At 34.6% G+C, this 25522-nt stretch overlaps 1 protein-coding gene across 2 annotated transcripts in view; it reads left to right on the forward strand.

Moving 5' to 3' along the window:
* The first annotated feature begins 4597 nt into the window (after nt 1-4597).
* LOC111383137 (helicase and polymerase-containing protein TEBICHI-like) overlaps nt 4598-25522 on the forward strand; it is a 23770-nt gene continuing 2845 nt past the window's right edge. For both annotated transcript variants that reach the window (XM_023007211.1, XM_023007212.1), the window contains exons 1-22: nt 4598-4835; nt 5450-5904; nt 6028-6244; nt 6319-7188; nt 8507-8571; nt 8934-9039; nt 9124-9324; nt 9450-9650; nt 10455-10616; nt 10697-10936; nt 11050-11262; nt 11501-11851; nt 12034-12186; nt 14134-14355; nt 14736-14954; nt 15021-15138; nt 21491-22659; nt 22858-23055; nt 23485-23741; nt 24232-24421; nt 24525-24635; nt 24740-25092. In XM_023007211.1, coding sequence (XP_022862979.1) covers nt 4800-4835; nt 5450-5904; nt 6028-6244; nt 6319-7188; nt 8507-8571; nt 8934-9039; nt 9124-9324; nt 9450-9650; nt 10455-10616; nt 10697-10936; nt 11050-11262; nt 11501-11851; nt 12034-12186; nt 14134-14355; nt 14736-14954; nt 15021-15138; nt 21491-22659; nt 22858-23055; nt 23485-23741; nt 24232-24421; nt 24525-24635; nt 24740-25092 — 6107 coding nt within the window. In that variant the 5' untranslated portion in view covers nt 4598-4799. The remainder of the gene's footprint in view (nt 4836-5449; nt 5905-6027; nt 6245-6318; nt 7189-8506; nt 8572-8933; nt 9040-9123; nt 9325-9449; nt 9651-10454; nt 10617-10696; nt 10937-11049; nt 11263-11500; nt 11852-12033; nt 12187-14133; nt 14356-14735; nt 14955-15020; nt 15139-21490; nt 22660-22857; nt 23056-23484; nt 23742-24231; nt 24422-24524; nt 24636-24739; nt 25093-25522) is intronic.

Raw genomic sequence — 25522 nt, forward strand, 5'->3', positions numbered from 1 at the left:
TATATTAATTAAATCTTTTTTTTTTGGTTTAAAACCAAACCAAAAAAAAAAAAAAAAAAGTGGTTTGAATTGATTTGGTTTAGAATTTGAAGTGGTTTAATTTGGTTTGGTTTGAAAAAATTTCAAACTACTTTGAATGGTTTGATTTGAAAATTTATTACAAACCGTCCAAACCTATTCATGTTCACCACTAATTTCTAGATATGGTTCTTAGAAGCACTAGTTAAATCAAAAAATTTAACCGATCTAAAACTTCACAAAATATAATGTATAATAGAATAAAAAGACTTTTAAAGAAATATCTGGATTTAAACGTTTTAAAAAATTTTGAGTAAGGGTCCGTTTAATTATAAAGATGGAATTGAATTGCCTAGAAAACGAATTTCAGGGAATTGAATTGCCTAGAAATTATTTTCTTGGGAATTGTAAATTATTATGTTTGATTGGTATAATTTTCCACGTGGAAAATATTGAAATAAAAGTGTTTTTTGGTGTTCGTTTAGCTTTATTTTACATGAAAATTATCAATTAAAGGGATAGAATTTACTGGTATTGGGAATGAAATTTGTTCTCATTGCCAAAAAAAATTCAAAAAATTCATCTATCTTTTGGTGTTTGTTCGGCCCTGTTTTACATTAAAATTGTCAACTAAAGAGAAATTTTTTTTTTTACAATAATTCTTAGAATTTGTTTCCATTGCCAAAAATAAAAAAATCGAAAAAAATTTAAAAAAAGCTACAGTAACTGGGAATTAATTCATGGAAATTGGCTTATGTGGCACCAAAGATGGAATTTCATTTCTAGGGGAAAAAATGGGTATCAAACAAAGTTAAATTGGAAGGTGGAATTCCAATTTCATTTTCCATGAAATTTCACTTCCAATCAAACACACCATAATTGACAAATCTCATATTCTTTACATATGTAAATTTGAAAATTTTCACAGTACTTAAAAATTCAATACTATTTACGTAGCTATTTCTCACTAATGAACCTTTGGATTTTGATGCAGACTGTCTAGATTTTGTGAATTTTATGCCCTGTACATTTCGAATTTCCTCTATCTTTGCTAAGTAGAATACTTGATGATCTATCTTAAACCAGTATAATATATCAATACTTATAATCTTCAGGAGCAATAATTGACATTCCTTGAGAATATTAACAAAATAGAAAGTTATTTCATCAAAAGTCGCTATTCAATAATGTCTGTCAAGCTAACCCTTGCTATCGAAAGTCGCTATCGAAATACCATTCTTACATTCATTCATGAAGGTACTCCTAATAAGTTGAAAATCATATCAATATGTCTCCTATCTTGCAATTAAGGCATATCTTGCTTAGATAAAAATTTAAAAATGATACTTTTATTTTAGTATCCTCCGGCTACTTTGCCGCCTACTCTAATTTCACGTTTCTGTGAGATATATATATGAATCGTTTCTAGATTATAACTAGAACTCTCCCTTTTTTGGATCCACCTCACACCAATAACCTATCCCTACCACCTACAGGTAGTTTTAAAGATCTCTGAACTCTAAACAAGAATGAGTTCTTGGTACTAGTTAAATTCAATAAATATGACTTAGTCTCTTGATTAGACTAAAACTTGACTAAATTTGGACTTATTATTGTCTTTGTAACTAGATAATCACTTGCAATACCGGATCAAGATTCATTTTTTTAACACTCTGTTACTAATCGTATGTGAAGCTGCCAATGGAGTCCACATTGAAGCACTATGAACGCACGCGTGGCAGACAACCCAGAATAAAGAAGAGAGCAAGAATTGCCTTCTAGCCAAGGTGCTACTTCTGTCCAAGCTTTACTACCAAAGTGCTCTCATCCTGTAAGCCAAACTCCTTCACGTCTGAGGCCCCTTAGAGTAGGTCGGATAAGAGTATCTTTATGAATAATTGATGTGACGTTTACATGTGTCTTAGCCTAGGAGTGTAGGTCGACCGACTCCTTGTCAAATGTATTTGTCAATATAATTAATGTGAGATAGGATGATATCACACTTCGGTCAAGTAGGTGGAGCCACGTGGATTAGATCCAACGGTGACTGGGTTGGCCAGCATACTATAAATAACAGCTTTTGTAACATTGTAAATGATGAAATTTGATACATGCAAATATTATTATGATTTTTCTCTCTATCAATATTCACTCTCATTATCTTCTCATTTCTCAAATTACTATCGATTACAAACATCTCATTTATATGTGTGCGTATGTGTAATTGATAGCTGAATATCCGAGTGAGTATCCATTCTAGATCTGCTGGAAATTGCCTATGTGGACATCATCTAGGATGGACACATATTGACATGGTTTTGGAGGTCAACACACACTATTATTCCCATAGAAAGAGTAGTGGGAGTGGATAAAAGATAATCAACATTAATTTAAATATTTGTACATGTCAAAATCTCATTAACAAATAATCAAATAATATATTTACATATGCTTATATGTTATGGAAGCGATATATTTTCTTCGAATCTCGTTTTTTTATAACATTTGATCATTAGATGTAATGACATAATATTGGTACTAAACTTTAAAATATTTTTCTAGAATATTTATAGATTTGTAAAATTTGTTATTCTGTTAGAATAAACAACTTATTTTCATATAGATTGTATCTTATATTGTATTTTTTTCTCGACAGGATTGCAACTTTTAGAACATGAAAAATTATTATTATCATCATCATTTTTTTCCTTTAAAAATGATGTTGTTATAGTTTTTTTAATGGCAATTGATCAATGTTCTTCTGGAATATTAAAATTATAATATCATGATTCACCAAGAACATCGAAATGAAATTCATCTAGAATATGATATGCATAAATATTATATCTCTTCAAAAGTAATAATACAATATTATTATTAGATATTGTTATGTATGAATTTGTACTTCTTTAGAAATAACAAAAATAATACAAATATGGTATTCCTTTTCAAGTAATGCTACAACATTTTTCTAAAATATTGATTTAGATTGCTTCTTTTCAGGGATAATAACACAGGATTCCTTTGAAAATATTGTACTAAAATATTGAAAGGACAAGTACATTCAAATAAATATTTATCTATCATAAATTAGAATAATCAAATCGATATAATTTGATCGACTAACTATACCTCTTTATAATACAATTAAAGTTAGGAAAACACTAACATTTTCTTTGCGGAAAAGAGGAGTTTCTTTGTAAGTTCAATTGGATATAATTTCTCGTCTGTCTTTGATTGAACCAAAAGAAGAAAAAAAAGAAAAATTATACCTCAACTGACTAGAAATTTATAAGCATTTAGAGAAATAAATTTTGTAAAAACTTCAAGCTAATAAGGTGTTATAAACTAGATAGAAAAAAATAAGAAAACAAAGAAGTCAATAGCTTTGTATATAATTCATTGATAATCGACACCCCATATTTTAAGGAAGATTTAGAGTTCAACTTGCAAAGGATACAATGGTCATAATAATCAAGGCTGCGATGATATAATGGTCATTCACAAATAAATATATAATTTATAACAAAAATGATATAATTTATTGATAAAACTAAATAATAAGCTCAAATATTTAAATGGGCCAATTATAATCTATTTTAAGAAAATTAATTTTTTCCCAAATTGAGATAATAAAAATGTCAAAAGGTCATACAAGGTTAACAAGTTTATAAAAAACTAAGTCCCGCCCCATTTTTTCAAAATATATATTTTAAAGCTTATTTTTTACTACACATTATTTCAAAAAATAATATTACACACACACACACACACACATATATATATATATTATTTTTTAATCAAACGTTCTTCAAAAAATTAATATTCCAAATACATTTCCCCCAAAATCTCATTTTAATGTAGCCTAAACAATGGATGAGAGATGAGATTTAAATTTTTTATTGATGTGTTAAATTAGTCATCGCTTTTATCAAAAATCATTTCAATTAAATTATTGACCACACATAAGTTAGCGATTTAACGGATCCAAGGATGCATTCGACAAGGAGATTTATGTGGCAAACAAAAATGATAATAACAAATAAAAAATGTGATGAAATTAATATTCTCAAAGTGGTGTTGATTTCTGTATTAAGTTAATAAATTGATGGTTTGAAAACTAAAATCGTCAATGAAATTGACACTTTTTAAGCTCATAATATTATCGATCAATCAACCACACAGACATCATTGTCACACACCTCAACTAACTATTAGTCCTTGTTTGAGCCTCATTTTTTTGAAAAAATACATTCTTATACAATGTTTTGATATTATTTCAACCACACTTTTTTAATAAAATAATATTATACGAAAATCTAAAACTTTTCCTTATTTTTTAACCACACATTTCACATCATTACACTATTCAAAAATGCATTTTCTTGGCAAAAATGGGGCTCAAACAAGGGCTAATTTCACTAACAAATACACGAAGAGTGACTTAACTGAAAGAAAATTTGGTGACTAAACTGGCACATTAGGAAAGTTTAGTGTCTAATATTTTTAACCTAAAAGATTAAGGGCAACATTGCAAAGAATTTCCAAAAACATTTTGAAATTCCACAGCCTCTCTCCGCATCCTGCCTCTCGTCTCGTCTATGGTACCGAGTTGCATTTCACTATAGTATTTCAAATTTCAGCGAGATGAACTCTCTGATTGTGAATCTTGAAATTTACCCAAATCAAGAAAATAATCAGAGAAGTCGATAACAGTGCCAAAAGACTGATAAATTGGGGCAATCGTAAATCGCTTGAAAAGACTTCGCAGATTCACAGTCATGGATTCTGGTTCGCCTCGTTCTCGCATCGACCAGGTATATAGACATTGCTTATAAGTAATTGAATTTAGTTATTAATGTGTATATACCGTCCCTTTTGGCATTGTTGCACTGGTACACCAACACGAGTACGTGTGTTGGGGTTCTTTTGGATGAATATACTCATTCACGTATAAATTCGTATGTCGATCATGTATATGCGTTTTTGTCAATGAAATTTTTCTTTACTTGTGATTGCATAAAAATTATGTATAGGATATGAACATGGGCGTGTATTTTCTCTTTCACCCCGGCAAATAGAAAATGAAAGAAAGAATAACAAGACGTGAACAGTGCCTATAGAAGTTCCAGTCTGACGTTATAAAAAAATGAAATAAGTTTGAGACCTTTTGTCTTTTTTACAAGTATTAGTTAACTGGATTATGCGACGATGAATGCTGTGTTCATTGAAACTGAAGTATTCATTTTTACTTCTACAAAGCCCTAATGTGACTTATTTATGATGGTTATGAAAAATTTGCCATGATAAAAATGGGCGTTGCTGAAGATTTTATTGTTTTAATTTTTTGGCGGTTGGTTGAAGTTGGTGGGCATTCATAAATTGAACAGTGGAAACAAATTACTGTGGTATAATCTGTTTCTATATGCAGTTCTTTGCTTCTAAAAAGAAGAGGAAGACTTTATCACCGCCTTCGAAATCTGGGAGACCAGAAAAAGAAGCAAAAATTAAAATTGAAGGCTCTCCTGGTGCCGGAGGTTCGTTGGAAAGTTTTTTGGTGACTTCATGGGATGGAGATTTGCATACTAAGCCTTTGAACACTGCTTGTGATCCAAAGGCTAAGCAGGCTCCAACCAAGAGAAATCTGACTTTGGAGATTGGCTTGTCATCTAAAGATGGAAATAACGAGGCAAATCTCTCAAGCCAAGCACACCCACAAAGTTTTGAAGCTTTTCAAGAGGATCAAAGGGGAAAAACTAAAGTCTTGTTTGATACTGTTGATGTTGCAACAAGAGATTATCAAAAGGATTCATCAGAATCCAAGATTGTTGCAGGAAACTCTGAGCTTAAGCAGTTTGCAAATGATTTTTTGTCAATGTATTGCTGGTAATGTTTATACAACTAATGTTCAGCGGAACATATGTCTTTTGTCTGATGTTATTGGGAATGAGCTACCTACATACTCTCTGTAATCTTTTGTGGAGATTTCTGACCTTTTCTTCTGTGCAGTGACGTACCATCTACTGCAGGAGTACAATCGGAACCGAATGTGTCCATGAATAAAAGGCAGGAAGAGAAATCCTCAAAGAAAAAGCATCTTAGGAATGATGGGAATCAGTCTATTGTCGAGCAGAAGGTCACTTCCTCAGACGATAAGAATCCTGTCAATATTCAGTCAACTGTTGTTAGTGAATCAGGAGATGTAGATTCAAAATATTCTCAGGAGGTAAGAGGTCACTTGAAATAATCATGACAGTGTATCAAGCCAATTTATCTTTTGATTCATGTTTATCTTGACAGGTTATTGGGTGTAACAATCCCGCTGAACTGCAAGCAAGTATGAGAAAATGCCGTTATGCATCTGCTCTTTGTACAACTGCATGTGACACACCTGGTTCATTGACTATGAAACTTGGAGCTCGTCAAACTCCCCAGACAACGAGACGAAGCTCTATATTTTCCCCGGGAGAAGAATTTTGGAATGAGGCAATTGTAGTCGCTGATGGTCTCTTTGCTTCCAAGGACAGTGTTTCTTCTCATGTAGCTGAAAATACTGAAGCTTTTCTGGCAGGTTATGAGATGAATAAGTCAAATAATGTGAAAAATGTTGGATCTTGCAATGCACTCAACAAAGCATTGAAAGGAGATATAGAACGAATTTCTGCTGCAGGCTCACTGGGGAAGCATGGAAAAGATCTAAATAAAGAAGTGTCACCTTTGCCTGTCAAGCATTTTGACTTCTCTTCTGAGGAAAAACAATTGGATAAGGAAACTTCTTCTCATGATAATAATACCATACCTTGCACTCTTAGAGATGAAGAAAAGAGATGTGCTTCTACCAGTCATCATGGTTTGCCGAACAATGATGGTAGGGAAATTTGCTGCAAAGTTCAAACACACAAAATTTCACCTGGTGGACAAGGGATGACCACTAAATGTGCCATTTCCCAGAGAAATGTGGAATTTGTGATTCAAAATAGTGACAGTTTTACGTCTGATACACCAGAGAAAGAATGCAGTAAATTTTCTGTTAATCATGAACCCAATAACAATATTACTCCATCAAGTTTTTCTTCAATTAAGGATTGGTTAGATCTCAGCAATTGGCTGCCTCCTGAAATATGCTGCATATACAAGAAAAAGGGGATATTGAAATTGTATCCTTGGCAGGTATGTATTTCCCCTCCGATTAAATCCTGTCTTCCTCAGCCTTTCAATTAAGGACACAAAAAGTTCAAATAGTTCTTCGTTTTCCCTAGTTATCGATCATGGCATATTTTGTGATGCACTCTGGACCTTCTCCCAGCTTGAAAGTTTGCAACTTAATCAAGGTTTTTGAAAATATCATTTCCATCTTTACATATTTTATTATATCAAAAAGTTAGTTCAGTTGGTGGCCAATCTTCAATCTGTTGCAAGATATCTTTTGGGGTGTAGTTAGTCCAACAATAAACTACCAGATAATGCTCATTCTGTTGTCAGTTTGGGAAAAAAAATACTTATGGACTTTTTCTTTCTCCAGGTGTCTGGTACTTAAGGACTCTTTAGTGATTATATTTCTGCATTGGAGGCACTGCAAATATACATAAAATGTCACCGTCGCCATCCACCTTTATATTTGCAACTGCACCCGAGCTTCACTGACTGCCTTTTTCTTTTATTATTATATTTTATAAAATTATAGTACCCAGCACAGTTTTATTTTAATTTGATAATGTAGCTAAACAGCTATACTTCATACTTCTTGTCAGGTCAGGCGATAGACTAGGATGTGATTCATCGAAAGTGTGGAAAACTTATACATCACATTGAGGATTGTGTACATTCTAACATCTGAGTCATTTTCTTAAGGTTTTCATTTATTCTTTCTGTCTGTCTGTCCAAAATTAGCAATTCCCTTTTTGGGTTTCTAAGTTTTTATTCAGAATTTCAATTCAAGAACTTTATTTAGAGGCGTTCTCTGTTGAATGTGTCAGCATGTTTGTACATATTAGTACTACACAGTTTTAAGGATTCATCCATTATCTATTATGGACCAGTAGGTTGTTGGTCCTTCTTTAGAGAATATTCATGCTAGGCACGGTGTAAGTACACGTACACATGTTCTTGTAAGGTACCCTATAGTTTATGAGTGATATCTTGATATGTAGAGTAGTGTTTTAATTAATCATGTTTTTGTCGCGCAATCACTATGCTCCACTGCAATTAAGCATTGTGTCAAATGATCTGGTGCTTGCACTTTTCCATTTCTCATGCATCAGTTACAACTGTACAGATGGAATTTTGAAGATGGATCCTTGTCTATTAAAAACACAGAAAAGCACTTAGGACAAAGTAGATTGTAACAATATATGGAGGGAATATGTATGATCTTATATGTGGTCTAAGTTTCATAAAATTATAGTTTAAACTATCGAGGAAGTGATTTTGCATTGTTTTCTTTTAGTTAAAGTTTCAATTGAGAGAAAAAAAAACCTCCACTCTTCAGGTTGACTGCCTTCGGGTGGATGGTGTCTTGCAGAACAGGAATCTTGTTTACTGTGCATCTACAAGGTAATTTTACTTTTGTATTTAGAATTTCTATAAAATTTCCCTTTTAGTTTTTATTCTTTTCTCTATATAATGGTTTTTGAAGTGTTACTGTTGATTGAATATCCATTGCGAAATTTCACCTATGAATCTGGCAACTCTTCAAAGATTTCAAAGAAGGAAGTTTAATGCTAAAAAAAATGAGTGAAACTTAATGAAGCAACATTGCATGATTTTGATCTTCCTGTATTCTGCTTATTGATGGCAACACGTTAACTGTCGTTGCTAGATAACTGAAATTAGACATGTGCATGTCACCGCATCTTTTATTAGTCAAAATCATCAATCTCTTGCTAATTTGATCCGCCGTCCTTTTCTTGTCATAGTGCTGGTAAAAGTTTTGTTGCTGAAGTTTTAATGCTAAGGAGAGTGGTATCAACAGGAAAGATGGCTCTTCTTGTACTTCCATACGTGTCTATATGTGCAGAAAAGGTGCCTTGTTGTTTTTGCTGTTGATTAAACGTTTCAAGCTCTATAAGCATGTCTTGTGCTTTAGCCTTGGTATGAAATTTGTAGGCAGAACATCTTGAAGTTCTTTTGGAACCACTTGATAAGCATGTTCGCAGTTATTATGGGAATCAAGGTGGTGGAACGCTTCCAAAGGATACCTCTGTAGCTGTCTGCACAATCGAGAAGGCAAATTCTTTAATTAACAGATTACTAGAGGAGGGTCGTCTATCGGAGCTTGGTATCATTGTCATTGATGAGCTGCACATGGTATCTACCTTGCCTTATATTTAATGTTAGTAATTCGGACCAAACGTGTATGAATTTTCATATGGCTTTTTTATTTTATCTAATTGTCCTGACATGTATGCAATAATTTTATTGGATCGTGATAGGTTGGTGACCAGAGTAGGGGTTATTTGTTGGAACTCATGCTGACAAAGCTTCGTTATGCTGCTGGTGAAGGCAATGTAGAATCATCTAGCGGAGAAAATTCAAGTATGAGCAGTGGGAAATCGGATGCTGCTCATGGTCTCCAAATTGTTGGCATGAGTGCAACGTTACCAAATGTGGCTGCAGTTGCTGATTGGCTTCAAGTGAGTATAATACCATTATTGCTACTTATACAGCCACCTTAAGAAAAGAGAGAAAGATAAAGAAGAAAAACAGAAAAAGGAAGGAGAAAACAACTTTTGACAATAGGGGTTGAGAAATTTGGGTCATTTCTCTAGAATTGAGTTGAATATATAATTACAGCTTAGGTTGCAAGTGCCATAATGCACAAAAATCGCAGGAGCGCTTCGATAATGACCCATTTGCCAATATATTCTTTAAGTGCTTGATGTTTCATATTTAGTTGCTCTGTTCAGTGTCCAAGAAGTAAAATAACTAGCACAATGCAAAAATGCATTAGGTTAAACTTAAAGAACATTTCAGATATCTTTTCCGTTTGATATCCCTGAGCCTAGCTCGATTTTCCTACACAAATATTTTTAAAGATTTTGATAAAAATGTAGAAAGAAGTGAAATTTCACTTCTTTTGGTGAAAAAGTGGATGCCATGTTAAACGTATTACAAGTTTTAAATATAGAATTCTGTTCGGTGTCAAAATTAGATTTTTGAATGTAATTTGACACCACATTATTATTATTATTATTATTATTATTTTTTTTTTTTTTGAGCAAAACACCAATGTAGCCTCAGTAGGTTTTCAGGCTCCACCAGGAAGGCTGATGGGGAATCCACTGCATATATTATGTTCCGATCGTCCTTCCAGATTATTGTTGAACTAAAAGGAAACCTGAACAATTGGATCTTACTTTGCACGGCCATACATCACAATGAGCTGATACATAAATGCCTAAGTGAATGTTTCATTCTACATGTAAAATTTATTGCAGGCAGCTCTCTACCAGACAGACTTTCGGCCTGTTCCATTGGAGGAGTACATTAAAGTTGGTAACACAATATACAACAAAGAAATGGAACTTGTCAGGACGCTCCCCAAAGTGGCTGACCTTGGTGGTAAAGATCCAGATCAAATTGTAGAACTATGCAATGAGGTTCAACCTTCTCCTTATTCTTCACTAAAGCTTTATATTGCACTAGAATGGAATAACAATTAGACTCTTTATTGTATTAGGTTGTTCAAGAGGGTCACTCGGTGCTAATATTTTGTTCAAGTAGAAAAGGATGTGAATCAACTTCTAGGCATGTTGCAAAATACCTCAAAAAGTTCTCTGTCTGTCCCCATGATGGCCATAGCGAGTCAATCGATGTTACTTTTGCCATTGATGCCTTGAGAAGATCTCCTGCAGGGTTGGATCCTGTACTAGAAGAAACTCTTCCGCTTGGTGTTGCCTACCATCATGCTGGCCTCACAGTACGTTAGCTTCATCTTTGTCAGTATCTGTTCTTTTTCTTTACCATACAGATTACAGATCCAAGCTATGTATTACATTTGAATGCTCATGAAGTTCCTCATTTCACTAAAAGGTTGAGGAAAGAGAAACTGTCGAAACCTGTTACCGCAAAGGACTTGTACGTGTCTTAACTGCTACATCAACCTTAGCTGCTGGAGTTAACTTGCCTGCACGGAGAGTTATTTTCAGACAACCCCGTATTGGCCGCGATTTTATTGATGGGACGAGGTATAAGCAGATGGCTGGAAGGGCTGGTCGAACTGGCATAGACACAAAGGGAGAGAGCGTATGTGTATTTGTTTCATACATTTTGTCTGCTTCATCTTCCTATTGTTTCTTGGGTTCTAGACTTGTAGTTCTATATTTTTCTATTGTTCTATTCACTTGGAGGTCTTCCTACCCATTAAGTAGACCGTTGTTAGCCATTGTTATTTTCAATTATTTTGGTTGAAGATTTCTAAAACATTGTCTGCTGAGGAGGATATTAAACTTTTTGTCTTACTTCTATAATTTCATTCCACCAGGTACTAATTTGCAAGCCAGAGGAAGTCAAAAGAATATTTGCACTTCTTAATGACGGCTGTCCACCACTGCACTCTTGTTTATCTGACGATAAGAATGGGATGACCCACGCAATATTGGAGGTTGTTGCTGGTGGAATTGTTCAAAGTGCTAGCGATATTAATCGTTATGTTAGGTGTACTCTTCTCAATTCAACAAAACCGTTTGAAGATGTGGTGAAATCAGCACAGGACTCTCTTCGTTGGTTATGCCATAAGAAGTTTCTTGAATGGAGCGAAGAGACTAAGTTATATACTACTACACCTCTAGGCCGTGCATCTTTTGGCAGTTCTCTCAGTCCAGAGGAGTCGCTTGTAATTACTTTACATTATTGCTTGTTATATTATGCATTTTGTAGTCTTTCTATATCCATGCAGTGTTGATATTCTTTTCTGATCAGGCTGCTAAGGGTTTCCTGTTATCTCCAAATTTGTGAAATTGAGCTTTTGCTGGATGGAAATGGATTAGTTAACATTTGAGTTTTGTTTGCTTTTAGATTGTGCTGGACGATCTGATACGAGCAAGAGAAGGATTTGTGCTTGCATCTGATTTGCATTTGGTGTACTTGGTGACACCCATTAATGTTGATGTAGAACCAGATTGGGAGTTGTATTATGAGAGATTCATGCAATTACCTTCTTTAGACCAGGTTCTTCGCTTGTTCTCCTTTCTTACCTCTGATGTCTCATTCAACAATTACCATTGCATTTGTTAGATGCTGATTGCAAAGTTATGCAGTGCTTCAAATTTCTGTTTTATGCATCAATTGAATTGCTTTCTTATTCTGGTTTTGATGTGAATAACATGTTTTGCAATATGTATACTGGCATGTATAGCCATTTAGACATTTCATAATATTTCATAATAGTCGTTCTCTTGTTCTAATGGGCACACCTCCTTTTTTTTTATTTTTTATTTTTTATAATGAGGCGTCCCAGCTTGTGCCAGACTATATCCTAAATCTAGTCATCATGCATGGATGCTTAATGCTTGGGCACACCTCTTATCTATATAAGTAGTGAATATAAACCCTAAATCTAGTCATCATGCATGGATGCTTGATTATTAAAAGCAGCCAAATATCAACTAAAAGGGGTATGCTTTTCCTGTCTACCTTGACTCTAGTTAATTGATGCTAGGAGAGTGATAGACCCCCATCCAATTTACCCATTCTAGAAGGCCAAAGAAGGTTGGACTACCAACTGGCGGGAAGGGAAACTAAAGTTGGTTAAGAGGGGAAATCTGTTAGAGAAAGTTTGTTAGAAGTAGGCTATAAATAAGGGTAGAGAATAGCCATAGAGGCAGGTAGAAATTAAGTGAGTGAGAGTTCAATATAGTTTTTTTAGTTATGTATTTCCTTTCTGCAATTATAATTCCAAGAGTTTCCTCGTAATTTCGTGTTCTTCAATTCTTATAGTTGAGTCCTATCAGAGAGTGTGATAATGACTCCCTTGTTAACTCTAAACGGTCAAGTCTCTTCTCATACGGATCTATCATTCAAGACATTATGATTAAAAGAGATTCATCTTGGTCCTTTCAATCCCTTTCTTTCAATTACTTCTATCCTCTCTATTGCGCTGCATGTTTCTCCCAATCTTTTTCCCCTTATTATTTTAGTTACCTATACAGGTCCCCCTTGTTAATTTGTTGTATCCATGACAAGAGAACAAGCTTTGGTAATGCCTGATAAATAGTCTCCTTTTGTTCTTTTTAATCTTATTTTTGCCATGGTTGGAGTAATAAAACTTCTAATTATATTCCATGAAAGAAGTGTACGTGGCCTACTATATTCATAGTAAATGGATGCTTGTTGGACTCTAATATATTTTATGGAATGACGACTTCACCTAATAGCTTAAGTTATGAGAGAGAGGAATTCTCCATACTGGTGGTACCCATGAGTGTTGCATGCTCGAAGGATCTTTTAACTATGTGTGTTCTTCTTTCTTTTCTTGAAGACAAGTGTTAAGTCCCTCTTCAACGTGTGTTCGTAATTTGATGTCTAGAGAGTCGGATACATATGGCATAATAACTAATTCAGGGAAATTGAAAATATTATTTCACAGAAAAACTGGAAAATGAAAATTTTGAAGGATGTTCACTTGCAAGTGCAACTCTTTTTTATTATAGCATTGATGGGTAGACATATGTGTCTTCTTATCACAATCATATGCGGATTTTTATTTCTGTCAATAAGACAAATTACCTATACAATTGTTGCTTATCCTGATGGGCGCTAACCTAATTCAAATGATTAATTTATGCCAAGTCTTTGGTTAAAATCTTTGGCTTAATTTCGTCCTACTGCCTTGACTGGGATGACACGGGGTTTATGCCGTATTTTGGCATCATTATCCTTTACTAATTTCCTCCAGTTAATTTTGCTTTTTATTTATTTCATGTGTGCGCATTAAATTTTGTTAGAATTTTAGATAGGGTGACATTATTTTAGGTCCAAACCTCTTGTGGAGAAATTAATTGGCGCATGACTGTTATGTTGTAGCCCATCTTTTGAAGGGCAGTCTACAACTTCATTTTTGGACAAGTCTATTAGTTTGCACGACTATTTTTCTATAATCTATCTTATGGCATGCAGTCAGTTGGCAATAGAGTTGGAGTGCAAGAACACTTTTTAATGCGCATGGCTCATGGAGCACCAATTCGTACCTCACACAGATCAAGGGATAGCTCGAAAGGGTTATTGGGAAGATATGATCATAGGCTCGGGAAGCCAACCCATGGTATGCTTTCAGATGATCAAATGCTTCGGGTGTGCAGACGGCTCTATGTTGCTCTTATCTTGTCACGACTTGTGCAGGTAAATTTATTCTGTTTGCATGGAGATCTTGATCAACTTCTTCCCTTGCAATGCCCACCTTTGTTCATAATGTCATAAAAGATTGTTTCCTTCATCTTGTACTAGATTTTAAAATTTCATGTATCTTGGTTGCATATGCCTTTTGTCTTCCAGCCCATATACTACAAAAGATATAGCTCCATTTTCATTACTGTGCTGCCACTTTTCTTTTCCTTAAAATGTAACCCAGAACAATTGATATTATCAAAATCGTTTCACCACTTGTAACTGGTCACCTTTTTGATGTATATATCTCACGACTGAAGTGCTTCTGCTGAAGAGTTATTACGTGTTTTCGTTTTTATGGGTTAATGAATTTATTTTGTAATGCTGAAATGTAGGAAGTCCCTGTTGCTGAAGTTTGTGAAGCTTTTAAAGTAGCAAGAGGCATGGTTCAAGCCTTACAAGAAAATGCTGGAAGGTTTGCATCTATGGTTACTGTATTCTGTGAGAGACTTTCTTGGCATGACCTTGAGGGCTTAGTTGCCAAATTCCAAAATCGCGTTTCATTTGGAGTTCGAGCAGAGATTGTAGAGCTCACTACCATTCCTTACATTAAGGTTGGTGAGTTGCTTTCATTTTTCTTTAATTTTAAATCAATATCTAATTGCTGTTGGAATTTTTAGGGTTCACGAGCTAGAGTACTTTATAAGGCTGGTTTACGAACGCCTCAGGCAATTGCTGAAGCATCAGTTCCTGAAATTGTCAAAGTGCTTTTCGAGACTTCATCTTGGGCTACGCAAAGTGAGGTTCTTTTTACTGGTCAATGCATTCAATAATTTATTTTACGTTATTAAATAGGATTTTGAATTATAATTCTGCATCTTATTAATTATTAGTTTCACTTATGAATTTTGAAGAAATGTTCAGGAACAAGGCTTTTCTTTTCTTTTTTAATTTTTATTTGCGAAGCAATATATAGATAATGACTTGAGTAGCCTGAATTCTTATTGTACTCAAGTGAGTTTAATTGTATTAACAAAGATTAGACATATTTTTAAGGTTGTAGAAATCTCGAAATTAAGGGGATTATTATGGAAGGGAATTGTTATAGGATTATTGTAATAATTTATATGGTATAATTAGTTAGGAAATATTTTTCGTTCTTCAATTAGGAGATTACATTCCTTAAGTCTACCATTTTTGCATTATAAATTGAGTCACAGTATTGTAAGAAAATTAATGAGGAATATACAATCAATTATTTCTCATCCTTGTCTTTATAGTATCAGAGCCATGTTAGTCTAAAACGCGGGTCAATGGAGGAAAACATCTTCGACTTAGTAACTGGTGAAACAGAAAATACTCATACCATGAGTTTGATTGGATTCCACAATTCCTCCTTTCAACTTACGATGGAAAAACTAAATGGAAGAAATTACAGAGAATGGGCTCAGTTAATCAAGCTGGTGGTTGATGGAAAAGGTAAAATTGGATACTTCATTGGAGACACCAAGTAGCCTACAGAGATATACTTTGATACTGAGGATTCATTGAAATTTTCAAAATTAAGACAATTGAAGCAAATGAAGCAAGGGCAAAGGAATGTTATTGATTATTGCATGGAGATGAAGATTCTTTGGCAAGAACTGGTTCTTAGTGTCGAAGAGGAGTGGGATTGTCCAGGTGTCAGTGTTCGAGACAAGAAGCGTTTGGAGAATCAACGGGTATTTGAATTCTTGGCGGGGCTAAATAGAGACTTAGACAATGTGAGGGGTTGGATACTTGGCCATCGACTGTTGCATCTACCCTGAGGTCTTTGCCAAAGTCCATTGCGAAGATAGCAGATGGCAAATTATGCTTAAGGATGAATTTGGGCCTGGATGTGTTGATGGATCAGCTTTTATTGGCTCAAGTGGGCTGTCAGTTTAATTGGAAGTGGGTCGGTTGGTTTAATTAGGAGTAGGCCGAAAGGTAAAACTACAAAAAAGGATTTTAATAAGTTCAAGTATGTTGGGCCAAACGGATTAGCCCAATTATTTAAAGGAGTAACAGAAAAAAGGGCCAAGTACTAAACTACAAAAAGGGCGCTCATGGTGTGACTACTATCAGAAGCCTAGACATAAAGAAGATACATGTTGAGATCTACATGATAAACCAATAGATTAGAAACCTAGACAAAATATTAGAAATCACGGCTACCAAGCTACAATAGACTCCACGGAAATCGAAAATCACACTCCAAACAGCGCATGCAACCTTGAGTAATTAGAACAACTCTATAAAATGTTCCCTAACTTCCAAACATATAGCCCGTCAAGCTCATTAGCACATAAAGGTAATTTCTTGATAGCTCTAAATATTACTGCACTCTCTAAAGTACTATAGATTATTGATTCAAGTGCGTTCGATCATATAACGAACTCTCACAACCTGTTAGTTACATACTCACCATGTGTCGGCAATCTTAAAGTTAACTCACTATCTTCTGTAGCTGAAAAGGAGAGTGTTCGAATCTCTAACTCTGTAACACTTGAACACGTTCTTCATATTCCAAACTTGTCCTGTAATTTATTGTCTGTTAGCTAATAAATTAAAAGCTCAAATTGTTCCACTAATTTTTCCCCCTCGCTGTGCCTTTTAGGACTTATCATTGACGAAGACGATTGGCAGTGTTAAAGAGTACGAGGCACTCTACTTTTTTTATGAGATTGATGTGAGTGATCTTCATCAATTTGCTAGTTGTGATTTTGCATTTGTCTCAAAGGATAGTGAAGTACTTTTATGGCATTATAAAATGGTTCACCCCAACTTTCAATAATTACGACATTAATTCATTTAGTATTCTCGAATAAAATATTTTTTGATCTTCAACATGAAACATGTGAACTCGCAAAACATCACCGTTCATCATTCCCGAAATCTACATACAAACCGTCAAAATCATTTACGATAATTCAAGTGACTTATGGGGACCCTCATGAACCCCTAATCACACCCATTCAAAATGGTTTGTTATGTTTATTGATGACCATACCCGAACTTGCTAGGTCTATATGCTTAAAGAAAAATCTTATGTCCGTTCAGTGTTTATCAACTTCCACTTAATGGTTCAAACCAATTCCAAACACAAATCAAAACCTGCACACGGATAACGACCCAGAATATTTCAACAATACCCTTAAAGACTACCTTCAAAAAAATGGGATCATTCACCAAAGCTCGTGTCGATACTCCCTAGAAAAATGAAGTTGATGAATGAAAAAATAGACACGTATTTGAGGTTGCTCGTGCCCTATTGTTTACCACAAATATGTCTAAAACATTTTGGGAAGAACCTATCTTTACCTTAGCTTACCTCATAAATAGAATGCCTAGTCGCACCCTCAGTTTCGAAACTCCTCTCCAGAAATTCCAGAAAACCTTCCCTAACTTTCGTCTTCACTCAAGTTTACCTCTAAAAGTACTTGGATGCACTTCCTTTGTCCACATTTATTCTCATTATCGAACTAAGCTCAAACCTTTACACTTAAGTGTGTTTTCATTGGATACTCACCTACACAAAAGGGTATAAATGTTACGAACACCTCACAAAAAGAAAGTATTTGTTAGCCTTGACGTCATTTTCTTCGAGAAAAAAGTCCTTATTTCCAAAAGTCCTCTCCAGGAGGAAAATTCAAGTGGAGCGGTTCTTGGAAACCTCTTTCTCCATCTGAATTTATCCCAAACACTACACATATATCACCACCCCATTCTAACATGTCATCTACAAATGACAATTTGAACTCAGGGGAAGATTAAAAGGAACATGTCAAAGCGATATTTAGCCATTGTTTGGTAGCAATTTTTCATCCTTAAAAATCAATTTTTTGATCGTTATTTCATTATTTCAGATGTAATTTTTGACTTCTTCACTCATAGGTGGGACCACTTTTCTTTTTAACGGTTAAAAAATCAATTCTCATAATCACCACCGAACAGACCCCTTAATGAAGACCTCATACTCGAAGCACTAAGAGAGTTGGAACTAGCGATAGCTCCAAACCCTCACGAGACCTCTTCTGACTCATCTGATATTAATCTGCCTATTGCTCTCAGGAAACAAACCCGGTCATGTAATCTTCATCCTATATCAAAATTTATAGCTTATAATGCTCTATCTTTAGGATTTCGAACATTTGTATCTAATCTTGAAAGTACAGAAACTTCAAAAAATATCCAGGAAGGAAGCCATGGATTCTCCCAAGTAGAGATAAGCAATAATGGAAGAAATGAGAGCTTTGAAGACAAATGAAACTTGGGATGTAATGGAGCTGCCAAAAGGAAGGAAACCCGTTGGGTGTAAATGGGTGTTCAATATAAAATATAAAGTTGATGGGACAATAGAACGTCATAAAACTCATTTGGTTGCAAAGGGCTATAGCATAGATTACACAGAAACATTCGCACTTGTAGCAGAATTGAATACAATTAAGTTCTCTTATCACTAGCAATTAATCTGGATTGGCCACTCCAATAACTCGATATTAGGAATGCATATCTAAATGGGGATTTAGAAGAAGTTTTCATGATCCTACAAAAGGCTTCGATAAGGGAAATGAAGAGAACAAGGTATGCAAACTAAAGAAGTCCCTGTACGGTCTAAAACAGTCACCCAGAGTATGTTTTGATAGATTTGCAAAAGTGTTGAAAGTCAGGAATATCGCCAAGGGCAGTCAAACCACACCATGTTCTTCACAATGTTCGAAGATGGGACAAAGTCTATTTTGATAGTATACGTTGATGACATAATCTTCACTAAAGATAATATAGTCGAGACAAAGAGATTGAAAAAAAGTCTAGCCACAAAATTTGAAGTTAAAGATATGAGGAAAATGCGGTACTTTTTGGGAATGCAAGTGGCCAGATCGAGAAAGGGTATCAGTGTTTCACAACAAAAATATGTCCTGGACCTCCTCACTGAAACTGGCATGCTTAGGTGCAAATTAAGTGAGAAAGGGTATCGGCCCATTTGATCTAGGGCCTGTGTTCCACTCTATATGAGCCACATGCACAACAACAATTGAGCATGACCGAACAAAACGTGTCAAGGTGGACAAACACTTCATCAAGGAGAAAGTTGAAGATGGAATTGTTTGCATGACCTACATTCCTACTAAGGAACAAACAACATATGTGTTCACCAGAGGGCTATACATACAAAATTTTAAGGATTTCATTAGCAAGTTGGATATAGTCAATTTTACGATCCAACTTGAGGGAAAGTGTAGAAACCCCAAAATTAAGGGGATTATTATGGAATGGAATTGTTATAGATTATTGCAATAATCTATATGGTATAATTAGTAATTAGTTAGGAAATATTTTTCTTTCTTTAATTAGGAGATTACATTCCTTAACTTTACCATCTTTTGTATTATAAATTAAGCCACGGTATTGTAAGATTATTGAGGAACACACAATCAATTATTTCTCATCCTTTGTCTTAAAAGGTATTTAAGATTTAAATGGATTTAAGAAGGAAAGGACAGTTAATCATTTTCTCTGGCATGGTGAATTCTCTTTTGATTTTCATCATCATGCTTAATGTTTATTTATCTACCGATTCTCTTGAATTATGATGATGCAAACTGCAATACATTAACAACTAAAGTGCTTCTCATATAAAGTCAATGGTTCTTTCAACATATGGGTTCCCATTTTCTTCTCCATGGCATCGATGGGTGTGCAAATAACTGTATGTTGTTCCTATTTTCCCATTCTATTTATGAATTTGTAGACTTGGAGGTGAAAGTACCCTTTTTGTTTGGCAAAAGGACGAAAGCCCAAAGTAGATTAGTTCTAATTTCACTTTATTTCATTTTTCAACCTGATCTAGAAGTTTGGGTACGTTTGGTTTGTTGTTTTCAAGCTTTTTTTTAGTTTTACAGAAAATTGAAAACATGCTTGGTCTGGTATTTTCTAAAAATGCATTTGTGAAAACGTTAAACGCATTTTTGACTTTTTGACTATTTTGAGTGAAAAAATGAAAAATAAACGTTTAAATAAAATTCTAATGAATAAAAATTTAAATTTAAAATTTTGAAAAATTAAAATTCTAAAAGTGAAAATAAAATTCTGAAAAATGAAAATTATAAAAATTTCTAGAAAAATAAAAATTATGAAAAATAATAATAATTCAATCTCTTAATGATTATTTACATAAATTTTTTTAAATGAATGCAGATAAAAATATTCTCAATCCAAGTCATTAATTTTTATTTTTATTTCCTATATTTTAAACTCAATTTATTATTTATTTTTATTTTACTACTATAGTGAGAAAAAAATATTGTAAGATGCACCAACTTCAAAATGTACATATATTACTTGATAATATATAAATATAAAACTATTTTATTTTTACTGAATAGAATAAAATGTCATAAAATAAATCTTCAAAATTTCAAGCAAACTTTTTGAAATTTTTTTGTTTTGTGAAATAATATTTTTAAATGACAAATCAAACACGTTTTTAGCAATTTTAAAATTGACCCTCAAAATAGAAAACTAAAAATGAACTGAAAACTCAAAACTGAAACACAAAATAAACGGGCCTCAAGTTGTTAGAAGGTGCCACATGTATATCATTTAAATATAGTTTTCAACATGCTTCTTACATGTATGTGAGATTCATTTTTTACCATCAAAATCTAACAGGTGCACAATTCTTTTAAATTAGTTGCGGTAAGACTTGAACTCTAGACTTTAGCTATTTTGATACCATGTTGAATCGTTTGATCTAAAGCTTAAGTTGATAAATAGGACCAGTGTATGTCATTTAAATACATAGTCTTCAACAATTTTTTTGCTTTGCAGCCTAGTTCTTGTCCTTAGGATGTGAAAATATCCAAGTTTTTGCTGATTGTATACAAAGAAAGGGTGGTTTGCCTCTCCTCTCCTCTCTCTTTTCGCATGTGCATGCTAATTTTTTCCCAGAGCTATAATAGTATCAATTGTTTCAGTTTTGATTAAAAAAATCCACCTTTTTTTTTAAGTGGAGTTGATAACCTTTTGGAAAAATTGTTTATGCTTCCTCTCTTCATTCTTCAGTAGTTATGTTTTTACATATTTAAATTTTGATCTTTAGTTTTGGTTTCCTACATGACCATGATAGGCTCAGCACAACGGAGGATAGAGTTGGGAGTTGCTAAGAAGATAAAAAATGGTGCACGCAAAATTGTTCTCGATAAAGCTGAAGAGGCAAGGGTTGCTGCTTTCTCAGCCTTTAAATCTCTTGGACTTAAAGTTCCAGAGTTCTCTCGACCATTACTATCCGCTGTTTCTGGAGATGCCCCTAAAAAAGAATCAACAAATTCTTCTGGAGAGGAGTCCACCAGTAGCTTTGCTGGTCTAGATGATAGCAAGCATGTTCTAGATGCCTTGTCATTCAAGGAAAAGAGGAAAACTGGTGGGGTTATTTCTGAAACTGAGGAAGGTAAATCAACAGAGACTTCCACTGTCGGTTTAGCATCTTCAGTGAAAGGAAATCCAGCAGGCACCTCGCTTGGTGAACTTGTGGAGAAGCCTGCTTTGCTTGAGGAAGGGGTTAATACTCTGGGTGATGGGCTTCATAGCACTACCCAACATATTAACGATGCGAACACATCAGACGTTGACAATAAAAGAAATGAATCCGATGAGCATGTTGATAATGGAGGGCAGCAACAGCCTGAGAGAGAAAACATGTGTAGGGGAACCAGAGGAAATGAATTAGAGATGGGTCCTGTGAATGCAACTAGTTTTCCTGGTGGATTTGATTCTTTTTTAGATCTCTGGGATGCTAGTGGAGAGTTCTACTTTGATATTCATTTTACCAAAAGATCTGAACTGAGCTCCATTGTGCCATTCGAAATACATGGCATGGCAGTTTGCTGGGAAGATTCTCCAGTGTATTACTTGAATTTTCCCAAGGATTTACGCAGGTGTAACGGCCGAAGAAATGATCACGCTACTGAGGATTGTAAGTATGTTCTACCACCAAAGGATCAGATGGAGATAGCTAAGGAACGATGGAACAGAATTGGGATTATAATGGGGAAAAAAGATGTAAAAAAACTTACATGGAACTTAAAATTTCAGATTCAGGTGCTTAAGAGGCCTGCAGTTTCTGTTCACAGATCAAGCAGCATGCATGCTGAAGTTAAAACTCTAAGTCTGGATCTTATCGAAAATTCATACTATATGTTATCCCCTATTCACGTACAAAATGCAGTCGATATGTGTATAGTAGCATGGATACTTTCACCAGACGAGGAGAAAAGTTCAAATCCTAGTTTGGAGAAGGTAATTACGTACTTGCTTCTTTTAAGCTTTCTAGATGCAGCTGCGTGCTCGTTTCTCTTTGTTTGTTGTTGCTTTATATGGCAAGAGAAGGAAGAATGCGCTAACATCTTTCTGTGAGGAGATTAATTTAACTTATTGAAGCTGGTTATTTACATTTGCAAAAGTTTAAATGGACTCTGAAGTTATAATTCTTTGCAGGAAGTTAAGAAACGGTTATCCAGCGACGCTGCTGCAGCTGCTAATCGAAATGGTAGATGGAATAATCAGATGCGAAGAGTGGCACATAATGGTTGCTGTCGCCGAGCTGCACAAACACGAGCACTGCATTCTGTTCTCTGGAAATTACTAGTTTCTGAAGAACTAATTGAGACACTTGTGACTACTGAAATTCCATTGGTGAGGATTCTTATTTCACCCTGAGGCAACGTGAGTAATGTAAATAAGTTCTGGTCATGTGGCTGGTATCTCCTTGAAAAAGTAGATAATTGCAGATCAAGTTCATCAATGCCCTTGACTGCACATTTTTCATCATAAAGTTCCAACTCCTTTGAATCCATTTAGATGGTTTACAGTTTCTTTGTTTAATCCTACAAATCTTCCATACAAACAACAGTTAGTAAAAATTGTATTTTGATTTATGTCTTACATAGTTTGATCCAGTTTTGGGGATCTAAATATTAATTTCTGCATTTAAGTTATTCTCTTCATCGAGCTATTTTACTACCCTTCATAAACTCTTCCGCAACAGATATTTTCAGTATTTTTAATTTCTTAGTTTCTGTCAGTAGTTCTTCAGTCATAAGTGTAATATTGGTCAAGTTTCAGGTCAATGTTCTTGCTGATATGGAGATATGTGGAATAGGTGTTGACATGGAGAGATGTCTTAGGGCACGGCATATTCTAAGGACTAAACTTAAGTATCTTGAGAAGGAAGCTTATCAATTGGCTGGCATGAAATTTTCATTGTCCATGTCAGCGGACATAGCTAATATCCTATATGGACACTTAAAGCTGCCCAAACCAGAAGGGTACGAAGGGAAACTACACCCTAGCACTGACAAACATTGCTTGGATATGCTGAGGTAATAAAAAAAATAGCAAATTCATTATGTTCATTCTGGTGCATGCCTAAGTTACATTTTAAACTGTTTTTGCTATCCAAAGTGTTATATCTAGCGCATGTTTGCTCGCCATTAATTCAATCAGAATTCATATCTTCCATCAAATCAGGTAGGGCCTACGTTGCAGCTTGTGAATGAGTTGGTTTATTTATTTATGCACCCTTTTCCATTTCTACCCCCGTTTGTAAGCTTTTCTTGGCAAAATGGGTTGGAGTGTTGTTCGTAAATTGGGTAAAGGGGAAAGTAAAAGATTAAAGTACAACCTTTTGTCATTCACGTGTCAGAAGGCAGGAATATTGAATGCTCAATTACGGTGCAACGGTCTGAATAATGCTAAAAATGAGGTTAAAATGGGTATTCAAACAGGCGCCTAGATGCTGAGCGATATTAAGTCATTTCTCTTGTATGCTTCAGAGGTTACTGGATCAATTGAACTTTGTTTTTCTGTCAGGAATGAGCATCCCATTGTTCCGGTAATCAAAGAGCACCGAACCTTGGCAAAGCTCTTGAATTCTACTCTGGGATCCATTTGTTCACTTGCTAGACTTTCTATGAGGACACAGAAGTACACTTTGCATGGTCATTGGCTTCAGACATCAACAGCAACTGGGAGACTGTCAATGGAGGAACCGAATCTCCAGGTTGCCTATTTTCACCAGTTCTATATTTTGTTTGTTTTTTTGGTACTCTCTAAATGGATAACATAGTATATAACATTTTTTTATTTATTTCCTGAGCTTGTAGTGTGTTGAGCATATGGTTGAATTCAAAATAAATAACAACGATAAAGATGATGATGAATCAGGTTCTGGTCATTATAAGATTAATGCTCGAGATTTTTTTGTACCCACTCAGGTAACAATGCTTTATATTCTTAAATTCAAATTTTCTTGTATTATTTAAGAGTGAGGAGTTGTGATCAAGTTGTTTTATTTGCATCATTACTTAATTTGTTGCAGGATGATTGGTTACTTCTAACAGCAGATTATTCACAGATAGAATTAAGAATGATGGCCCATTTCTCTAAAGATTCTTTGTTGGTTGAGCTACTAAGTGATCCCCAGGGAGATATCTTTGCAATGATTGCTGCAAAATGGACGGGGAAAGATAACTGTGATGTTACTTCACAAGAGCGAAATCAAACAAAAAGATTGGTTTATGGCATTCTCTATGGAATGGGACCTAACACCCTTGCAGAACAGTTGGACTGCAGTTCAAATGAAGCTGCAGAAAAAATTCAAACCTTCAAAAAATCTTTTCCTGGTGTTGCTTCCTGGCTTGAGGAAGCAGTAAAATCCTGCCGTAAGAAAGGGTGAGTTCAATATGTTGCAATTTGCTCAATTTGTTTGGCTTAATTTTATGAGATAGAAAAGCAGTGCAAAATAGTGATAGGTTTCTTTGTTTAAGCTGTTAAGTTGGCTGTATCAATTTCGTAAGTTTCATTTATTTTTGCTAATTCTTTCTAGGGTTCTAACTTCATTATGAGGCATCCATTGGATTCATATTTTTATGTCTAGACTCAGATATTTGGCGTTTGTTCATCAGTTTTGATATGAGAATTTGAAAGCAACAATTCAATAACGATAATTTTTAGTTAATTTGTTTCATTTAATCGGCTCTTGTGGTGTGGCAGCCCAAAAAGCAAAGAGGTTTCTGTTACTGGCAACATGAGTAAACAATCGTCCTGGTCCTCATCGATCTCATGAGAACCAGAACTCTTGTCACGATTTCTGTACATCATT

Source organism: Olea europaea, unplaced genomic scaffold (assembly GCF_002742605.1).
Source record: "Olea europaea var. sylvestris unplaced genomic scaffold, O_europaea_v1 scaffold262, whole genome shotgun sequence".
NCBI classification, from domain to species: Eukaryota; Viridiplantae; Streptophyta; class Magnoliopsida; order Lamiales; family Oleaceae; genus Olea; species Olea europaea.